A 22,421-nucleotide genomic window follows, 5' to 3' on the forward strand; every position below is an offset into this window, starting at 1 on the left:
CTTCACTTGTATCTGTTCCATTATCAGAATGATCATAGTTCTGTAATTAAATATTTAAAATATAAGTAATCTTTTTTATTTAAATGATCTTTCCGTAATAAAAGATACTTACAAAATAAACACTTTCTTGGAATGTCTGTCGGGATATAAACTCACAAGAATCACTGTCTTGTGATTCTTCTTTAAAACCCAATTAAACTTCAACGCCATTCCTGAATATCCTCAACTGAAATACAACATTATCAATCTTCTCAAACGTCATTGTGTCACCATTCATAATTTTCAGACTCTCACACAGTTTCGACCATCCTCCTGTAAAAGCATATGTTACATGAAGTTTTCCTGCCATCACATCCCAGTACTTACCACCTGCGTATACTTTGTAATTTCCGTTTACCTCGTGGTTTTTGTAAAACATGTTAATAAACTCATCTGGAATTGCCTGCAAGTTAATATAATATAGTATAAAAATATAATTAGTAACATATGTGTTACTAACAAAGTTTTTACAAAGAATACGCTTACCGTAAGACCCAATTTTGTGTAGTTGTTCATTGTTATGTAAGTTTGACCACACACATCGTTTAGGAAAGGATAAACCTCCAATTTTTTGTCTCCAATGCTTTTAAAGAGCAGCCAAGTGTTTTTTGGCAAATGAAGATGATTAACAACAACCCTCCAACCATCGGTTAATACTGGTAGGCTATCCATGTGTCTAAGTCTTACCATCCAATGTCTACCGTCTTCATGATGAACCTCTATGTTCATATGTTGCCAGTCTTGTCCCCATTTTTTTTAACAAATTCAACAGGTACCACCTTCATTAACAATGTCATATTATACATAAACAAAAAGTTAAATATGGACTGTAATGTTTACAACATTTTATTTAATCAACTTAGATACTCAAAGTACTCATACCAATGACATGTCTTTAGGTTCATCCATCCGTTGAACAAATGATAAATCCATCTTCTAAACTGCAATGTATGAAACTTATTATTTCATATTCGTTTTTTATATCTTTTGTATCTTATGAATTTATCATAAATAAGACACAAATTTACTATATTTCAGATTACATTCGTTCAGTGACTAAATTACATTTCATACCACTCTTATGAGTATCTAAGAAACAAACTTTATTTACTTACTAATCAAAGTATTTCAATATAATATGTATACCAAAACAAAAAATTATGAATATTTCTTGAAAATATGAAGTTTTGTTTCCACATTTCTTTCTACCTTCCGTCTATTGTAAATGTATTTTCTTACCTAATCTTTATGCTTTTTTTAAGGAGCCTGACGGAGCAATGCCGCGTGGAGGTAGAAGGCCCACGGGTCGTGAACTTCTTTTCCCTGCGGCAGTTAAGAAATTGCAGCCTTCCAAATAGGAACTGGCCAATCCATGGGTATTCTATGGTATTTACATGAGGTTCTTCTTTCTTATTATTAATCGGATTCGATTCCATCTTACTGGAATAGTCTACCAACGAATATTATTCTCGTCAGACTTACCGTCGAAAATCTATTTTACGGTATAGACGCTTATGACCTCCCCCTCTATGCCCTGCGATAATGATTCCTCTGGCATTACGACCTTTACCACAATGATGCTGTCCATAGATCAAATTATTTCGTGGATTGGATTTCACTTGACTGTCTACGGTTCCATTGCGTGTGCTCGGGGTAGAAGTTTTGTATAAATTTATCGCCATGCTATTAAGTATTTTGATTTAAGTTCTTTTCAGTTGTTAAAATGGGTCCTAAGAGAATTTTTTCTGACAAAATAAAAAATGCTATATATGATTGGTCATATAATCGGGGAGGTAGAGTCTTTGGAACAATAATTGGTATCTTTATTACATTAGCTAAAACATATTTGTTCTTGTTCATTCCTATCGCAACAAGATGGACTCTACCGCGGCTGAGAATGGATCAATTATTAAATCTTGGATGGAAATTTCTTTTACCTATTTCTCTAGGTAATCTATTATTAACAACTTCTTCCCAACTTCTTTCACTGTACCGCTTCAATGGGATCTTTTATCCTGGTCGGAGGAGAAATTACCAAACGTCTAGCATTCCCTCACGCTTGGCGCCAATGGGGCTTTTATTTGAGAGAAAAAAGAAGACTATGCCTTCGCCACATTAAAATTACCTTCTGGGGAGGTCCGTTTGATATCCAAAAACTGCTCAGCAACAGTCGGACAAGTGGGGAATGTTGGGGTGAACCAGAAAAATTTGGGTAGGGCCGGATCTAAGCGTTGGCTAGGTAAGCGCCCTGTAGTAAGGGGAGTAGTTATGAACCCTGTAGAAGTCCCTCATTACGAGCTTGTACACATGCTTCTAGAGCTACTCGGTTAGCTACGGCACCAGGTGCATTACCCCAAGGGTGCCCTAAAGTTCCTCCACCGAACTGTAGTACGGAATCATCCCCAAAGATCTCGGTTAGATAACGATGTGGAAAACAAGACAGGAATTCTCTACAATGACACTGTAGACCAATGGAATGTCACTCGATCCTTATCAAACTGACTGCATGTCCGTGAGGATCCCACCAGAGCGCCTTCCACTTCTAATAGGCCACGAACTAGACCAGAATCATTCTCAACGAGTCCATAAGGAGTGATCCCATTTTTTTCATCGGGTCCGGGTAGAGACCAAAGATCTTGAGTGACCGATCCGGCAGAACAATAATTATGATTTTACGTATGGACAATTCCTCAATATCTTGTTCATTCGCAACAAAATATTTTCTTTGTGCGTCGGTAAAAAAAAACATGCTTTTTGGGGGAGAGATACTATTTCAGCAATCGAGTCACAGGTATCTAACATATTCATACCTAAGGCTTTTCCACAAAGTGGTGACGTGAGAGCCCTCACAGCCCAGGCACAACGACGCAATTATCAGGGGCGCGCTCTACCACTGAGCTAATAGCCCGTCGTGCGAGCCCCCCACCGGGGGCCCACTATGCCAAAAGCGAGAGAAACCCCATCCCTTTCTTTCCTTTTTTCGGCCCCGTGTCACCACACAGGCGGCATGGGGACGTAAAAAGGGGGATCCTATCAACTTGTTCCGACCTGAGATAATAAGCTCATGATATGCCTGCTCTAACCGAGATCTTTGGGGATGATTCCGTACTACAGTTCGGTGGAGGAACTTTAGGGCACCCTTGGGGTAATGCACCTGGTGCCGTAGCTAACCGAGTAGCTCTAGAAGCATGTGTACAAGCTCGTAATGAGGGACGCGATCTTGCTACTGAGGGTAATGAAATTATCCGTGAGGCTACCCAACGATCCAACCAGAGGCATAATTGGAACAATACTATCAAACTACTTAATAGCATTATTAATTAAAAATGTATTTTCTAGCATTTGACCGCGTACCATTGAAGGCTTTAGACGCACACTTGAACGATAACCTTAGATTATATTAGATTAAAAGGGGGGCCAAACTTCTTGTTCTTGAAAAAATGAAGATTTCATTTAAATTAAGAAAAAATTTGGGCTCAATCTGAAGAGAGTATCCGGCCCAGCACTGCACAAATATGCTCCAGACATATATATCATATATGTGTGGACATATTGTGTATTATAGACATATTGTGTATCAAGAACGAAACAAAAAGCGGATCTAATTCTTAGATATTTCAAACATGAAAGCTATTAATATTACTGATTTCGAGTTTCAAACTATTACCCTGTTCATACTATATTACACTTTAACATATAAATCGATTTCATGAAGTTGTTAAAATTCGAAATTTCTAAATGATGATGATAATCGAAGATGCAAATCGTACCTTTTTGTTTGAAATTAACCCAGACGGTCCAAACCCTTTGATTATCTTCGAGTTAGTATATGAAATGGAGGTTGAAAACCCTTGCCTTAGATGAAGATGAATTTTGTTTGGTAAATGTGTTGAGAAATGTGTCTTATACATTGTCATCATTTTTTTCAATTAAAATATATCTTGATTTGATGTTATAGGTATATACAACGGCTATGTGTTGTTGCCTATTTTTCTTTTTTATATTTTATATTAATAATTAAAATAAGACTTATATATTTGTTTTTTTGGATTATTTAATATAGAAAATGTCAAATAAGAGAAGATTAGAAAGTACACCGATGATATGTTCTTCTTCAGTTGGAGAATCATCGAGTAGTAAGTTATTTTTACGTTTAGTATTTCGTTAACAGTTATAGCATTAGCATCTTAAATTAATATAAGTTAATAACTGTTTGTTATGAAATAATAATTCAGGTACAGTTAGAAGATCACCTTTGTCAAACATCACCAATGGTAAAATTTTACATTTTACATTATAGAATGTTACATTAATTTTTTTATTGTACATTTAAAATCTATTTCTAATTTGTTACTTTTTTTTGAGCAATTGAATAAGGTATATCATTCAGGACGACAACTGAATCATCCATCGGTATTTTACATTTCCTCATTTGTTTTTGTTATATATTATCGTCTATTGTGTATTGTACTTACAAATTATTTATATATTTACTATTTTAGGTATAAATGATGCAGTTCCATTATCTTTTAACTCAAATGGTATGTTAAAACTTAGCGTAATGTGTTATGACCAAAAATAATTGATACACTTTTGTTTAATTTTTCTTTTGTATATTATAAGTCTATATATAGATTAATATGAATTATATAGAATCTAAAAATATCTACATTTCAGCATTACTTGCCACTCATAGAAGGAAAATGCGCAAGCTTTATCTCGATGGTAGGCGAAAAACTTCAAATAAACAAAATAATGTTCCGCGTGGTAGAGGCTCATCTAAAGTTGTTAACAGATCCAACGTCATCAACCAAGAGAATTATAATCCTAATATTCCTTCATCATCTAATACTTTCCACACACTTCATAGTGTGAAATCTTTAACCACAACAACACCCTTAAGTGGCATAACAAATGGTACGTATTCTCAAAAAAATGTTTTATATCAATCTACATATATGTATGGATATAGATGTAATCCTAATTTATGGTAGTATTGTTTATATGTGTCTTTTACAGGTACTCTTTATTTGGATAACCAATTAACCCCTACTTCTACCAGTTATCCATTTTCTATGCTTTCAAACATTGTTACACAGAATAGTAACTCTATTCAAGCTTCTTCATTGACAAAGCTTAAATCTGGTAAACAAAAGATTTTACCTAAAAAACGCGTTATCGAACCTATTCCAATGGTAGATCTTACTTCTGATGATGAGAATGAAGAGTTACATTGCATTCAAGACCCTTTTAAAGGTTTATCCACAGGTAATAATAAAACTAGAAATCTTTGTAGTTAAATACATGTTATTTATTAATTTATTATTTATTGGTCAATAAATTTTATGCTTTCAGAGTACTTGGATCATGGTAATCAAAGCCTTAAATGTGAGATGTGTGACTCATTATTATGGTCTGATGAAGGTGGAAAAGGGAGAATTACATTTGGTAAATTAACTTATTACTTATGTTGTGGTTATGGAAAAGTGGAGCTTCCAGATTTGAAAGAGCCTCCTTCAATATACAAGGATCTATTTGTAAATTGTAATGAAAACAGCAAGTATTTTCTAAAAAATATCCGTCGATACAATTCTATGTTCTCTTTCACATCGATGGGTGGAAAAGTGGATTCGAGCATCAATAGTGGTAAAGCACCTTATGTATTTCGTATAAGTGGACAGAATTTTCATACATTAGGTGGTTTGGTACCTGCACCTGGAAAAGATCCAAAGTTTTCTCAGCTTTATATTTATGATACTGATAATGAAGTTTCAAACCGAAAAAGGTTGTTCAGGTAATATCATACCAAAGTATTTATTCATTTAGTCTTTTAAATATACAAATATTTATATGTTACATATTATTTTGTATTTACTTGTTACCTTTTTTTTTAACAGTGATTCTACGAATAAGTCAGATCGGCATTTAAAGCATATAGATATTCATCTAATTAAGTTTATAAAAGAATTCTTGGATCGTAATAATGAGTTGGTTAAAAGTTATAGAATGGCAAGAAACCACTTCATTGACAATCCTAATGAAAACTTCAAGCTTCGTCTCATTTACAAAAGAGATCTTGATGGTCGTACTTACAATTTGCCCTCAACTTCAGAAGTTGCTGCATTGATTGTTGGTGATCTCGAACGAATAATTGATCATCGTGATATTGTTGTTGAGTCGCACACTGACGGTCTTCAACGAATTAGTGAACTTCATCCATCATATTTAGCTCTTCAGTATCCAATCCTTTTTCCCAATCGTGATGACGGATATAGAATAGACATTCCACATAGGGACGGTGTACGTACCTTAAAAAAAATTTGACCCAAATGTACAATGAGAGAATTCTTTGCTTATAGAATTCAGGATCGATCAACTTCTTTTTCTCTAATTTTAAATGCTCGGAGACTGTTCCAACAATTTTTAGTTGATGCATACACCATGATTGAGAGTGAAAGGCTTAATTATATCCGATTTCAGCAGAAACATCTTAGGTCTGAAACATATGAAAATCTGCAAAAGTTGAACAATCAAGGAACAAATGATTTATCTAATACCGGTATACGGGTAGTCTTACCATCATCTTTTACCGGTGGTTCTCGGTATATGTAGCAAAACTATCTTGATGCTATGGCTATATGTAAATGGTTTGGATATCCGGATTATTTTATTACGGTTACATGTAATCCGAAGTGGCCAGAGATTAAACGATATCTTCGAGATACTTCAATCAACCCTGAGGATAGACCAGACATTTTGTGTCGATTGTTTAAGATAAAGCTAGATTCAATTACAAAGGATCTGAAGGACAAAAAAATATTTGGAGAACTAAGTGCAGGTATAAATCTTATTTTCATATCATTATTATAATACCAAAAATATTTATAATGTTATGTTTTACAATCTTTTGAATATCGTAATTTTTATTGTAGCCGTTTATACTGTCGAATTTCAAAAACGTGGATTGCCTCATGCTCACATTTGCATTTTCTTGAAACCGGAATCCAAACTTATGTCCATTGATCATTTAGACAAATTTGTTTCTGCTGAGATACCGGATAAAATGGAAGATCCTAGCCTCTATGCCCTTGTATCCGAATTTATGATTCATGGTCCATGTGGGAATGCAAATCCCAATTGTCCCTGTATGGTTGATAGTAGATGTTCAAAGAATTATCCAAAAAAATTCAACCCGGAAACAACCACTGATGCTGATGGTTTCCCTGTATATAGAAGAAGAGACAATGGTAAGACTATTATAAAGTCCAAAGTTCAATTAGACAACAGAAGTGTTGTTCCTTATAGTCCGGTTCTTTTAAAAAGATACCAGACCCACATTAATGTTGAATGGTGCAATCAAGCTGGTTCTATCAAATATCTGTTTAAGTACATTAATAAAGGTGCAGACAGAGCTTCGCTTGTCGTGTCAAACAGAGATGGTATAGAAAATGAAGAAAAGGCAAAGGATGAGATCAAAGCCTATTATGATTGTAGGTATGTTTCCGCCTGTGAAGCTTCTTGGAGGATATTTGCAAATGAAGTTCACTACAGGTTTCCTCCAGTTATGAGACTTCCTTTTCATCTTGAAGGTCAACAAAATGTTGTGTTTGGAGCTGAAGACGATATAGAGGTTGTTTTGGAAAAGCCATCAGTCTCGTCTTCGATTTTTCTAAAGTGGTTTGAGATGAACATAAAAGATGAAGAAGCCCGCAAACTTACTTATGTTGAGTTTCCTACTAAATTCTGTTGGAAATTAAAAGATAGACGATGGGCACCACGTAAAAGAAAACTGTTACAGCTCGGACGCATTCATTCGGTGTCCCCTGCACTGGGTGAACCGTATTTTCTTAGAATTCTGTTAAACAAAGTAAAAGGACCAAGATCATTTGAAGAAATTAGAACGGTTGATGGTCAGTTGTTTCCAACTTTCAGAGATGCGTGTTACGCTATGGGTTTGTTGGATGATGACATGGAATATATTGAAGCTATCAAAGAAGCCAGTTTTGTGGAAGATGGTCGTTCTACTCGTGCACTATTTGTTACTTTGCTTTTGTCAAACACATTATCAAGACCCGAATATGTATTTGAACAAACATGGAAATACTTGGGTGATGACATTTTATATAACAGAAGAAAAGCGACAAAAAACAAAGGTATCTTTTTAATATATTACACATATTATTATTCAGTACATTGTATTCATATTGTTTATATATATTTATTTTTATTATTTCAGAACTTGTAATGTCGGATGAGAGATTGAAGAATCAAACATTGGTGGAGATTGAAAAATACTTGATTAGAAATGGTTCGTCATTGAAACGATGGTCAACAATTCCTTATCCTGATTATGATTCATTTGCTGTTGGAAACAATCGCTTGGTTGACGAAGAACTATCTTTCGATATTCCTCAAATGCAGAGCGAGTTAGTTACTCTAAAATCTTCTCTAACTGATGAACAACTCTCCGTTTATAATCAAATAATGGCAGCCGTTGAAGGTGATAAAGGAGGTGTATTTTTTGTTTACGGCTATGGAGGCACAGGTAAGACATTTTTGTGGAGGACGTTAGCCTTATCGGTTAGGTCTAGAGAGCAGATTGTTCTAAATGTTGCTTCCAGTGGTATTGCTTCCTTACTAATGTCTAGAGGTAGAACAGCCCATTCTAGATTTCACATTCCCATAAATTTAGATGAGAGTTCTATGTGTCACATACGGCCTGATGGTGATGTAGCTTACTTACTTAAACATACTAGGTTGATCATATGGGATGAAGCACCTATGGTACACAGACATGCTGTCGAAGCTTTAGACAGAACATTTAAAGATGTGTTGATCGACAAAAGCAATCTTAATTCGGATAGTTTGTTTGGAGGTAAAGTAATCGTCTTTAGTGGTGACTTTAGACAGATTCTTCCAGTAATTCCAAACGGCAGTAGGCAACAAATTGTCAACGCTTCGTTGAGTTCATCTTATATATGGTCCCAATGTAAGTTACTTACTTTGACCAAAAACATGAGATTGACTATTGGTGCTGATAAATCTAGATTGGAGGAGACGCACAAACTTGCCAAATGGCTTCTCGATATTGGTGAGGGTAAAGTAGGAGGCGACAATGATGGTGTGGCAACTGTACAAATACCTTCTGATCTTCTAATCACAGATTGTTTGGATCCCATTGAAAGCTTGATTCAATTTGTATATCCATCCGTTTTACAAAGATATATGGATCGAGATTATTTTTCAGAAAGGGCCATTCTTACACCAAAAAATGATGTCGTACATGAAATCAATGATCGATTGTTAGAGTTGTTTCCTGGTGAACCAACAGAGTACCTAAGCTCTGATAGTATATGTCAAACCGAACAAGTTAATGATTCCTTCCAGCAAGAATTGTATTCACCTGATGTTCTGAATGGGTTAAAGATATCCGGTTTACCAAATCATCGTCTGGTTTTGAAAGTCGGTGTTCCAATTATGCTTCTTAGGAACATTGACCAACAAAATGGATTATGTAATGGTACAAGGTTGCAGGTTACATTTCTTGGGAAGCGGGTTATGGAAGCTGAAATTATATCAGGTGCTAATGTTGGAACTAGAACGTTTATTCCAAGAATTACCATGATACCGTCGGACAAAAAAATACCTTTTGCTTTTCAACGACGACAGTTTCCTGTTGCTGTGTGTTTCGCTATGACAATCAATAAGAGTCAAGGACAGTCTTTGTCTAAGGTTGGACTTTTTTTAAAAGAGCCAGTTTTTACACATGGTCAGTTATATGTAGCCTTATCAAGAGTTAAATCAAGAGAAGGGGTTAAGATCTTAATTCTAGATAAGGAAGGTAAACCGACAGATACTACAACGAATGTTGTTTATAAAGAAGTTTTTATGCACCTATGTTAAGTCTAATAAATAATTTTGTATATTATTATTTTTTTAATAAAAGTTGATGCATTTTTTTAATGTACTATACTATTATGAACATTCGTTAATTATTTGAGTTTGTTTATTAAATTTCCATATATTAATTTAGTACAATGTTATCATTAAATCATATATTTTTTATCCACATATAGATAATCATCGGTTATATGGTCTCATTTGTTAACATTTGATTGAAGGCCCAAATGGATATATTAACTGTTGTTTAAATATATTGTGTATTCTTACATCAAATACCTAACTTTTTTAATATATTGACTATAATGAATAAGCAACAATCATCTTTAAATAACAGTTAGTAAATATTAAAGATTAAACATTAAACATGTATCAATAAAAACACAAAATAAGTTTTATATCATTTAGTAGTCTAAAAAGGTTTACATCATCATCTGTTAATACGTTCAAAAAGCATTATAAGATAAAGTCCCAAAATGAGATGAACCTAAAGTAGCCAACCAACAAAATTCCTAAGTTTGAAAGGAACTATTTGACAACCTTCTTCAAAATCAATTTCTTTTGAACTGGGCAATAAACAAACGTGCACTTAGCAGGAGGATTGATACCATTTGGTTTGGTAAATTTCGTACGCCATTCCAAAGCCTCATATCGAAAACCACCACCGTTTTTCTCACCACGAAATGAAATCAACGTATCCACTCCATCCAAGTTCTGTACATACATCTCCATAGTCACGTCAATTCTTGATGCTTCAGCAAGATCAGCACTTAGACGCTAAGATAAATAATTAAAACAAAATATTAGATTATGAGTGGTATAACACTGCAAAATTAAATACTAAAAACAAATTTTGGTTTTTCTACTATTTCAATATATGTAAAATATGAACAATAACTCAACTTACAAAACGCCTGTCGTACTTCCATTCAAACTCAATAGGATTGTAGTCCAGATCACCCTTTTTATCTTCTTCACAATCTGAAACTTCAACGTCTTCCTCATTATACATTCCATCGATATCAGAGTTAGTTAAGATAGAAGAAACATCAACAGAATCATCATCCATTGATTCATTATAATCTGGATCAAATTCATCCTCATCGTTTTCATGATTGGTTTCATCATCGGTGTCTTGTGTTTCAATATTTAAAGTACCTGGCTTAGGTATGTTTACAGCAGCAATCGTATATACACGCTTCGGCACAAGAATCTCACAACCATTCAAGTCATAAACAACCAGCTGGAAATTTTGTTTAAAAATGTACCTCATCACAACATAATAGTCCGGGTATATAGGTACGTAAGACACAACATTGTCCCATGAATCGTAGAGAAGATACACCTTAAGATTACGGTCTTTCTGAATCATCACATCAAAACTGTCCCACAAATTAACATGGACCTTGAATGTTAACTTGCTAATAGATGGTAAACGTATTGTATCTTCAACGAAATCAGCAGGAATTATCTGTGTATAATATTCATGCAGGTGAAATAACTTAAATTTGTTATTGAAAACCATAAAAAAATATTGTATGTATACTCACCAAATTATCATTGGACTCTTGTGTGAAGCGTTGACAGAAGTACTCAACATTGCTTATCGTTTTCTCGGTAGACATGGAGGTAAACAAAGGAACATTAGATCCGAAGATCGGATGGTCTTGCATATTATTAAAGGGTGTTAACAAGTACGAATACAAGTCAATTTGCTTAAACATCAGAAAACAACCGTCCGTAAACGATAGTTTGGCTACAATATGTTCCCAACCATCCATGAACACAACCGCATCTTTATGTTTAGTCAAAAGAACTTCAAATTCCTTACCGTTCACACATTTGATAATGGCTTGATTGTTTGGTTCACCATTCAATAGGAATCTGTTGCTATATTGATTTGGTATTTCCTGTAAAAAAAATAACATGTATTAACATAAATAAATGAGGAAAAAATGTTGTACTTATAAGATTAATTATCTTACTAGATATTCTGAAGACTCGGAGGAAAATATTTTATAAAATGATGTCATACTGATCTGCGTTTGAACAAACATGAACTAATTAGATTAGGTCTTCCGGTGAATAAAAAACATAATGAATGTAATGAACATAATTTAAATAACATATTCACATAATAAAATGATTTTCACAATAATCATAATCCAAAAATGATGATGATACCTAATATAATCAAATTAACATATCTAGAAACTAAGACCTAATACCATAAATATGCAGTATATAATAACAGTAATCCAACATATACTTACAAATATAACATCTTCCATATGTCTAATACAAAATAATCCTTTACTGTAACACATGTAATAAGTAAAAGTCTTCAAAATAAGACATAAAAAACACTGTGGCCTACATCAACAACCAAATCAAAATCTACAAATCGATTGCAACATTTAATCAAAAAATAGTAAACAAAATTCAACATCACAATTTTTGAATCTTACCTTTAACATGTCTTTTATCATATATTACATGGAATACATCAAAATAACACATATCGTTCAACTAATATCATTAATAAACAGCCGAATGTGATAAATAGATCTACAAACATGAATAGAAAAGAAAATCCTCAATGGACGAAGAATACTGCAAACTTAACAATGTTTTGCAAGATTTAACAAGAACAGTACAATGAAATTCAGAATTTAAGTTATTGAATCATACCTATATGATCTGATTACGTGAAGAAGATGAAGATGATGTAACCGATGAAGAAGATGGAGGTTATTGGGAAGTGGGAGAAAATCTTTGAATATACAGAAGACATATGTGTTAAAAGATTTTGTACAAAAAATAATAAAACAATTTTATATCATTATTCCTTTTCCGGGTCGGTTATATAAAACCGGGATCCGCGCGTGAATCTTAAATCCTTGTGTATTATTAAAATGTTTTTACAGGCCACTATTAAAACGGATGATTTTATGTATTTTATTTACATAATTGGTTATTTAAAAAAATCAAATAATAAAAATACAATCAAAATTCCATTAATAGAATAATTACCAAATTTATTATATAATTCCCCCAGTTTGATCTTCTATATAAATAATCTATAAAGCATATAAGGAAGTTATTTTATATAGGTTAAAAATTACTGAGTATATAAAAATACGAGGCTATCACCCGGGAACATCCCGGGATAGGAAAATTTATATTTGAAAAAAAAATACATAAATAAAATTTATAAACTAATTAGTGTGTTCTTTCCCTTCCTATCAAAATTTTCTATTCGGTTTGAATAATATATATTGAGTTATAGTTTGTTAATTATTATAATATAGGTTTTAAACTTATGATGTATACTAAAAGATAGTTTAATGTGTTATAAAATCCATAGTTCATTATTTCAATTTTAAATTTGATATTCTTGAATACAGAATTAATATGAATTTGATATTCTTGGATTAATTACCAAAACTAATTTCAGTACTTCCAAAACAATTTACATATCACTTTAGATTAAACAACTTCCAAAATTAAAAGTTTATTATTATTATTTAAATATATGCATATACATGTTAGCGATATCATAAAATTAAATTCTGGCCGTAAATTTAGTTAATAAAAATTGTAAATTTTGGTTTTTTGCAATATATTATGTCTATTAAATTTAACTTAGAATTTATTAAGTATGCGGAAAAATATTTAGTTACCCTTTGTTAATTATTATAATTTTAATATTTGTTTTAAATTTCTAAAAAAATACTAAAACATTATTAAAATAGTTTTAAACTTTCTAAATTAACTGTATTAATTATCTAGGCATCGATTCATTCCAAAAACATAATAGTCAAACTATTTCTAAAAAACATATATATTAAATATAAAATTCATAAATCCAAAAATAAATACAATCATCTTAGTATTTAGTTTATATATACATTTAGTTTAAATTTAAATCGTAATATAACATTTTAAATGAAACAATTTCCTAAATTAAAACGTTATTATAAATACATGTTCAAAGTTGTTAGAAATGTATACATTAGAAGAGAAAAAACTTTATTTGACCTTGAATTTGAGAAGGTATGAGTTTAATTTTTTTATTTTTTACTGTAATCTACAAGGACTCTATTCATTTATTAATGCCACTTTTTAGTTTATTTTGTACATACAAAATTAACTTTTCGTTTATATTATTGTAGATGTCAACTGATGAATTTATCATGAATACTCATTTGAGAAATATATATGATCTTTGGCAAATTATGAAGGTTTGTATATATTTTTATAATGGCAAAAGTAGATGAACATTGTCTTTAAATTAACTATTTTCATAAATTTAATTTTATACAGCCTCAATTTGTTATCATACTTGGTACTATTACTGGTATCGATAAGCATTTTGGTTGGCACTATATGGAGTGTCCTAAATGTTTAATCGAGGCTGGTACAGATTTTAAGGACTGCCCGAGTATGGAGGAACAATTTTTCCATGTGTGCAAGAATCCTAATTGTGATGAAAGCGTTATATATCCAGTTCCAAGGTAATATGATCATTTGTTTTCTTCCTTAATATTTATATGTTTTCTAAAATAATAAATTTTTATATATGTATGATTCTATTTAACTTAATTAGATTCAAAATAAAAGTTCAAGTGGAAGACAATAGTGATGATGTTCCACTAATATTATTTCATCCTCTGCTTGATGAAATCATTGAAAAGGTTGTTCTCAAGTCGGCTGAACAATTGTTTCAAGAAAATACAACACCTTTATGTATAAATCATTTTTCCCTTTGTCTAATTTTTTTCATTATATTTTCTAAAAATTTCTTATTAACTTTATCATACAATATTTTGATTTATAGGTTGTTGAAAAAGTAATCTTTCCCGTGGATTTAAACAAGTTGATTGTAAAGAAGTTTGCCTTTAAAATTTAGATAACAACTTATAATCTTACTAACTTTGATGAGATGTATTTTGTCACGAACTTGACTGATGATGAGTCAATTATTAATGAGCTCAAAGAAAAAATGAAGATTACTGAGGTAATTTTTTTTTCAATACACGATTCATATTAATAAATTAATATTTACTTAATTTTTAATTCTATTATTATTTAATTTGTTTTCACATTTGTTTTAGGTAAATGATAAAGAATTTATCAAAAAGAAAAGTCACATCTCAAGTGTGAAGGACGATGATGCTAACACCAGTTGTGATACCAATAAAAATAAAAAACGTACAGTGGATGACGTCTACATGTCTTCAACTTCAAGTACTTTCAAGACTTTGAAGAAATTTAGCAAGAAATTAAATTAGCTCATATTTCTATTATTTTAAATCAGTTTTTATGATATTTACATTTATAACACGGGGTATTTTGGATTTTTAGTATGTTTGATGTGGGTATTTGATCATTATATGTTTTTTTAATATCTTATTAATAATATAAAAGGTATTCTTAATTCAGATTTTATATCGGTTTACAGAACAATTCTTAATTCAGATGTCAATATGAATTAAAAGATAATAGCTTTTACATCAAAAATATAAATACACATGTAAACAAAATTAGGAGACCGATAAAACAAAAAAAAAAACAAATTATTGTCAAAATGAAAGAAGATATTAACGACTTTTATTGTGTTCTTTGTATACATTTTAGTATCGAGCTCTAACTTCTTCTAACCCGGATGTTCCCGGGTGATATTGTTTTTTTAAACGATGTTTACATATATGTTATTTCACTAATACATAATTATGATAAAGTAAGAAATAATGCATATCAATTTTTGTGTGGGTCAAAAGGAAGTTGGTCCAATATGAAAACACTTTTTTTGAATTTAGAACGTCTAAACATAATGAATTGTAGCCCAAGGTATGTAAATTGACCCATTTGATCCAATAGTACCAAAAATAAACACATTGACCAACCAATTTAATTTACCCATTATCTAAGATTATTTTTTTAAACTAGCCGCACTAAAGGCTTTTCAAAATAATAAGATATCTAATTTTATTTTTATATTTTTATTATAGCAAACAATTATTCCGTATAATCATTACAAAAGATTGATTAATCTCTGGCCACTTAATAGCAACATTTTATTTACATTTAAATATATACTTAAATATATCACCAAACCAATTTTAGTCAATCTTCCAATTGATTTGCAATCAAATTTTCAATAAAATTCGTCATTCAAATTTTGAAAAACAAATCGATGAATCTTACATAATTTTTGCATTATTTGATTAAAAATATATAAAATCATTCTATAAATAGATTTTCAACTGCCTTTAATTTTCCTCAAAGATTTGTTAAATATTATTGCATTATTCAGTACTAACATTATGAAATTAACAGAATATACGTTTGAAGTCATGTGTATGGAACAAAATCTATTTATGGATGATATATATGTTACGTATTTTATAATTTAAAGTTGACATCTTTTTTTTAATAATAATAGATTTCCACTATATTATGAAAGTCCTATAAATACCCATATTTCAAGTCTTATACATAACACCTCCACTTACACGGTTAGTTGCTGTATAATGTATTATAAATTATAAATGTTCAATGTTCCATTGATAATTTTCAAGTTTTTATACAGTTAGCAATTTTATGTATATGAGGCTTTATGATTCAATTTGTATTACTCACAAAAAGATGAAGCTTAACTATTTTATTGTAATTCAGAATATGATACTTTATTTTTCTTTTATTTTATATTACAAATGTTACTGTTACAACTAAATCATAATTAATAAACCTGAAAAAGCTTATACAATCGTTTTTTTATAATTTTTTTCAGAGTATTACGAATCATGGAACGTGTTGGGGATGACATGATATTTGAAGAGATCTTATCGAGACTACCTGCAAAGGTAGTTTGTCGTTTCAAATGTGTTTCTAAACAATGGTGCTATGAATTATCTACACCAAAGTTTGTTTTCATCCATGCTCGGCGAGTTGGAAATTCAATACAAAAAAAACTGCTCTCCTTGAAAGAAAATTCCATTGTCGTTGACGACATAGTAGCTGGCAACTTAGAAGAAGATACAAGCAAAATCGTTACTTTTCCATACGATGTCCATCCTTCCTTTTTACGCATTATATGTTCGTTCAACGGACTGATTTTAGTTTGCATTAAAAGGAGTTACAGTGAGCTCGTCCTTTGGAATCCAACCACGAGGCGTTTTAAGTTGATATCGGACGACTACTTTATTCGTCATTTTGGTCGACACAATGATACAGGTGGTATGTACTTTGACGAGGACAACGATCTAAAAGTGCTTCATATTAATTGTTACTTTGACAAACTTACTGCTCGTGTATATTCACGACGTCATGACACATGGAGACAAATAAATTTCTTGAGCGGAACTCAATTAGCTTCAAACTTTTATTCATGGTCTCCTGGAATTTATTCCGACAAAAAAATATATTTCATGGTTTCCAACTACTGGATTCCACCCGGTGAAAGGAACATAGTTGCTTTCGATGTTATCTCTGAATCTTTCAGTATACTTCGTTTTCCGGAGCATATGGAAGTCAATCCTTGTCAAGGACATTTTCTAACAATTTCCAACAAGCTGCATGTGATTGTCGTTCAATATGCTGGTGAACTAATTGCAGATTTGGTCAAATATGAACATGATGACTGGATCAAGGTATTTTCTTTCAATAGGGCTCGCATAGTTCATCATCTGGAGTCGCAGCAAAGGACAAATATAATTCAAGAGAACAAGTGGTTGATAACAAGTATTTGGGGAGATACTGTTGAAGTTGTCCTTTGCAACATCCAACATGTTGACAACTACAACGGACCGAAAGGTGCATTGTTTTTGGAGACAATCGTTTCGCCTTTCGATTAGAAATTATGATTTAATCAGATACTAATAACTATTTCATCTTTTCATGTTTTGTTTTGTTTTTCGAACTATCTAATTTGTTTCAATTATCTGAAATTTTATCCTTTCGTTACTATAATAATACAAGAATTTTGTATTTTGTTTCATCTTTTGTTATGTCCAATAAATGTATTGGTTCATAATTGCGGCCCAATTAAAATCAGGGATTGTGATTAGTTGTTTTGGACGGCCCAATGAGAGTTTTCAAATTAAATTTGTCGGCCAGAATTTGTTGGTATATGTGATTTTGGATTATGTTTTATAAAGCGGCCCACTCATTGTTTGACAGACCCATTAAATCAAACGGCCCAATACGTGATTAGTATAATTAGTGATGTCAGACATTTTGTGTAATTTGTGATGTAAATGTGAGTTTAAATTTCACGTCTTTGAACTTCTCATGTAAAGGTAATTTGGTTTTAAATTAACCTGGTATATTTATATTTTCTATTACTATAATACCATATGTCATTAAAAAATATATTATTGAAATTTACTTATATGCGTTTACACAACTTTCCTTTTGAATTTAATATTTGTATTAGTAATTTCAAAGATTTTATACACAATTTATAACTGTGTATCCAAAAATACCCCAATCTTTTCAAAATACCAGTCATAGCTTTAAAAATATATCAATTTAATAATTATTTTTGTTTTTTCTGTTTTCATTTAATTAATAAGGTTTACAAAAAATACAATCATACTAAATGAGTTTGACTATAACTATGTACGTTTTACAGAAGTTAACGGGGGTTTATGTAAATATGTTTTTAGTCCTTTGCTATCTCGACCGAATATCCAAGCTATTACAAAGCATGAAAAAACATCAACAACTATCACTTCTCAAAACTTCACACAATCATCACAAAGAGATATCTTCACCATCTCTAAACATTATTATATTGGTCTTTCAGTCTTAACTTAAAAGTTAATAATTCTACATGAAACTTTTAAACACTCATGGAGGCCAACTTGGGATATTATTCAAACCGAATAAAAGATTTTGTCACGAAGGGAAAGAACACACTAATTAGCTTATAAATTTTATCTATGTATTTTTTTTTTTTGAAATATAAGTTTTCCTATCCCAGGATGTTCCCGGGTGATAGCCTAGTTACTGTATATATGCTTTGTGATCTAAATTATTATGTGGTATTATATATGTATAGTTATCTTATTTTTACCAAATACCGGATGTGATTGATTGTGACAGACCTAAAGTCGACGCACTGAAAACCGAATTTGATTAACCTATCGGATATGAAGCACCGAATGTGATTATGTGAACCACCAAAGGTGACTAACCTACCGAATATGAACTACTCAATGTGGCTAACCCAATGTGTTAAAATAATTGTAGGGTTATTGGATTTTATCACGGGCCTCTAACTATCGGCTATTGGCCTCTGCCACCCCCAACTATCATTTGACGCCCCTCACCGACAACTTAACACTTAGTGTGTTCTGTCAACACGTCGTTAATTGATCGCTAACTTTTGATCCTATTACTATACTTTTGGGGGGTGTCATAGGGATCTTAGGAAGGTTTTAGTGATCTTAGGACACCCCAAAAGTATAGTAACATGATCAAAAGTTAGTGATCAGTTAACGACATGATGACAGAACACACTAGCTGTTAAGTATGGGGTGGCAGACGTCAAAATGATAGTTGGAGGTGGCGGCGGCTAATAGCCAATAGTTAGAGGTGATAAAATCCAGTAACTCACAATTGTATGAGTTATTATATTTCAAAATTTGAAATATATAGTTATGCATATATCTTATGATCATAAACCATATTTATTATTTTAATTTTGTAAATACAAAATAGTTATGCATACATCTTATAATCATAAACCATATTTATTATCCTATATATTAAAAATGGAACTTTGTGAATAGTACTTTCATTATTTTAATTTTGTAAATACAAACTTATGATTTTGAAAAAGTAAGTTTTAACCGTCAAACCATCAAAATCAAACCGCTATACCGCAAAATAGTTAGTAGTTGTTAAGAGTATATTTTACTCAACTAATCATCAAACCAACCAGCTGAAACAAACCGTAAACTTGTAATCATGTTGGAAGCTTTTCTTCCCACTCATTTTTCCCCAAACCTGCATATAAACAGATTCACAGGAGAAATCAATCATGCATGTGCAAAACCACCAACTGCTGATGATCGCCATAAGTATTTCAGTTTTCAATGTTTAATTGAGTCAATGAAGAAGCTAACTGTTTGATTCTTATGGGTCTAAATGAGCCAAGCCATTCCTGAGCTATTCGAAATCCATCTCTAAAAGCTAGAGTCGAGCCGTGCTTAAACAAATCCTGAGTCCGACCTCGACCCTAAAAATAAGTTTGTTCATAAACGAGTCCAGTCCTGAGCTTCACTTATCTCAAGTTGGCTTGCAAGTCTAAACAATCATGTTATTTATACGATAATTATTTATTCTATATAAAACTATAATAAAAACTAATTAGTTTGTATATCTTGTTATATATTAGTTTGTATATCTTGTTATATATATACTGTTTTTAGTTATATATACCCGAGCTAATTAAATGAGTGGAACTTGAGCTTCGTGTGTTTGGGACTTTGGATAACGCTTCCATTGCGTTTTAGATTGATACCTTTTTTTGAAACGATGCATTTTGACCCAAACTCAATTTATCCGGAACATGCTTTAATCGTCTGTTTTGCCAAACTTAAGATATTTGTTAGAATGCCACGTATCTTCAAAAGTAATGAGTATGCGGTCTCTTCAAAAGAGACCGAGTTAGATGTATCTTTTGTGTCTTACGCTATGTTCCCAAGTTTCTATTAACGAATGGAAAAAAAATGATTTGGAAGGATGTAAAAAAAGTCGTGTTCTGGAGATTTTTTAAGTAAGGAAATGGAGAAAAATAAAAGGGAAACTTAGCTTTATTTTTTCAATTTAAAGGAAATAATTTTTAATACACAAAATCTTAATTTTTTTTTGAATCTTTTTGAACTCGGAAACATGATAATTAATTAAATATTTTTTTCTCTCCTTAATTTATTTTCTATCCTTTTGTTTGGTTTATTAAACTCGGAACAAAGCATTAATTATTTGAATCGAATTAGCCCCAAATTGTGATTCCAATTAATTTATTTAAATCTTCAATTTAAAGGAAATAATTTTTAATACACAAAATCTTAATTTTTTTTTTTGAATCTTTTTGAACTCGGAAACATGATAATTAATTAAATATTTTTTTCTCTTCTTAATTTATTTTCTATCCTTTTGTTTGGTTTATTAAACTCGGAATAAAGCATTATTTATTTGAATCGAATTAGTCCCAAATTGTGATTCCAATTAATTTATTTAAAGATAAGATTAATTGGAAAATAAAGACACGTATATGGGGATTTCATAACTCTTAAACCCTAGAAAGCTCGTAAACCGTAGAAATTTGTAATCAAAATCGCAATGTCAGACCACATACCTTTCGAAATCCAATCGGAAATCATGAACATGTTTCCTGTGAAATCGTTGCTTCGATTTCGATCGGTCTGCAAAGCATGGAGGTCTCTGGTCGAGAGTTCTGATTTCATTACACATTATAGGAGCCAACAGCAGCATCTGCTTGTAAGTTATCATGATCGTTATGAGCAAAAAAATGTTTTAATCGTTGATGATACTTTTCCTCAACAGAAAGTTTCACTGAGTTTCCCTGTATCTGTTAAGGAGATGCTTAAATACGATCCTAGGATAATCAGCAGTTGTCATGGCTTGGTGTGTTTCTACTGCGATAGTGCTCGCAAGGCTGTTATTTGGAATATTTCAGTTAGAAAATCAGTTGCTGTTTTTGTGCCCAACAGTGTTATATATGAAACAACTCTAGGGTTTGGGGTTTGTCGTAAGACTAGGGACCCTAAGATTGTCAAGATCAGATATATTGGCTGGTGGAGGAGTTTGGATATCAATTCTACTTACATACCTTCGCAGGTTGAGGTTTTTACATTAAGTACGGGGGCTTGGAGAAGTCCATTTGGCCGCAATCTCCCTAGAACATCAGCTCATTATTATCACAATGATGAGGTAGTTATAGATGGAGTTTTTTATTGGCTTGCTACTGATAGCAACACCATGTTGATTGTTTCATTTGATATGACAAGTGAAGAATTCAGAGAAATAACCTTACCAGATGATTTATCACAAACTCATTGTAATCGTATTTCCATGTCGTATCTAGGGAACTCTCTTGTTGTGGATACGATAAACATGCCATTAACAGGGATTTATGTGTATGGATGATGGGGGGTGATGTTTCAAACTCCTTTACAAAGCTATTCACGATTCCATCATATGGAGATGCTATACTAAGGGGGTTTTGGAAGAGTGGTGACCCTATAATTGATATTCAAGGAGAACACCTTGCTGTTTACGAGCCTTACTCAAAACGCATCCATTATCATGGGATTGATGGAGTAGAGTCCTCATTTACAGCGTATCCCTACACGGAAACACTATTTCTGCTTGGTCAACCAAATAATATGGTTTACAATGGCATTTGAAAGTGGAGAGCAAGGTATAGCGATTGAGGTGCAATACAA

At 31.8% G+C, this 22,421-nt stretch overlaps 3 protein-coding genes across 3 annotated transcripts; 2 read left to right on the top strand and 1 right to left on the bottom strand.

Annotated features, from left to right (window-relative positions):
* Nucleotides 1–10,337: 10,337 nt before the first annotated feature.
* Nucleotides 10,338–12,230, bottom strand: LOC118487469. The gene is made up of 4 exons (XM_035984346.1): nucleotides 12,213–12,230; nucleotides 11,490–11,849; nucleotides 10,847–11,410; nucleotides 10,338–10,716 (listed from the first exon to the last, which is right to left on the bottom strand). The coding sequence occupies exons 1-4, from the start codon at nucleotides 12,228–12,230 to the stop codon at nucleotides 10,468–10,470; spliced, it is 1,191 nt and encodes a 396-aa protein (XP_035840239.1). The 3' UTR covers nucleotides 10,338–10,467.
* Nucleotides 12,231–16,748: 4,518 nt separating this feature from the next.
* Nucleotides 16,749–17,798, top strand: LOC110942780 (F-box/kelch-repeat protein At3g06240). Its single transcript, XM_022184545.1, has one exon. It carries the CDS (start codon nucleotides 16,749–16,751, stop codon nucleotides 17,796–17,798), a length of 1,050 nt encoding a protein of 349 aa, XP_022040237.1.
* A 3,496-nt stretch (nucleotides 17,799–21,294) lies between these two features.
* LOC110942781 (putative F-box protein At3g16210) lies at nucleotides 21,295–22,122 on the top strand. The gene has a single exon (XM_022184546.1). The coding sequence runs from the start codon at nucleotides 21,295–21,297 to the stop codon at nucleotides 22,120–22,122; it is 828 nt and encodes a 275-aa protein (XP_022040238.1).
* Nucleotides 22,123–22,421: the final 299 nt, after the last annotated feature.

Source organism: Helianthus annuus, chromosome 15 (assembly GCF_002127325.2).
Source record: "Helianthus annuus cultivar XRQ/B chromosome 15, HanXRQr2.0-SUNRISE, whole genome shotgun sequence".
Taxonomy (NCBI): domain Eukaryota; kingdom Viridiplantae; phylum Streptophyta; class Magnoliopsida; order Asterales; family Asteraceae; genus Helianthus; species Helianthus annuus.

Excerpts from the sequence above, each read along its gene's own strand:
- LOC110942781 (XM_022184546.1), top strand. The coding sequence starts at position 21,295 with ATGTCAGACCACATACCTTTCGAAATCCAATCGGAAATCATGAACATG.
- LOC110942780 (XM_022184545.1), top strand. The coding sequence starts at position 16,749 with ATGGAACGTGTTGGGGATGACATGATATTTGAAGAGATCTTATCGAGA.
- LOC118487469 (XM_035984346.1), bottom strand. Across the intron at positions 11,411-11,489 it reads AAGAGTCCAATGATAATTTG|ATAATTCCTGCTGATTTCGT; the intron begins GTGAGTATACAT and ends TATTATACACAG. Across the intron at positions 10,717-10,846 it reads GGAAGTACGACAGGCGTTTT|CGTCTAAGTGCTGATCTTGC; the intron begins GTAAGTTGAGTT and ends TATTTATCTTAG.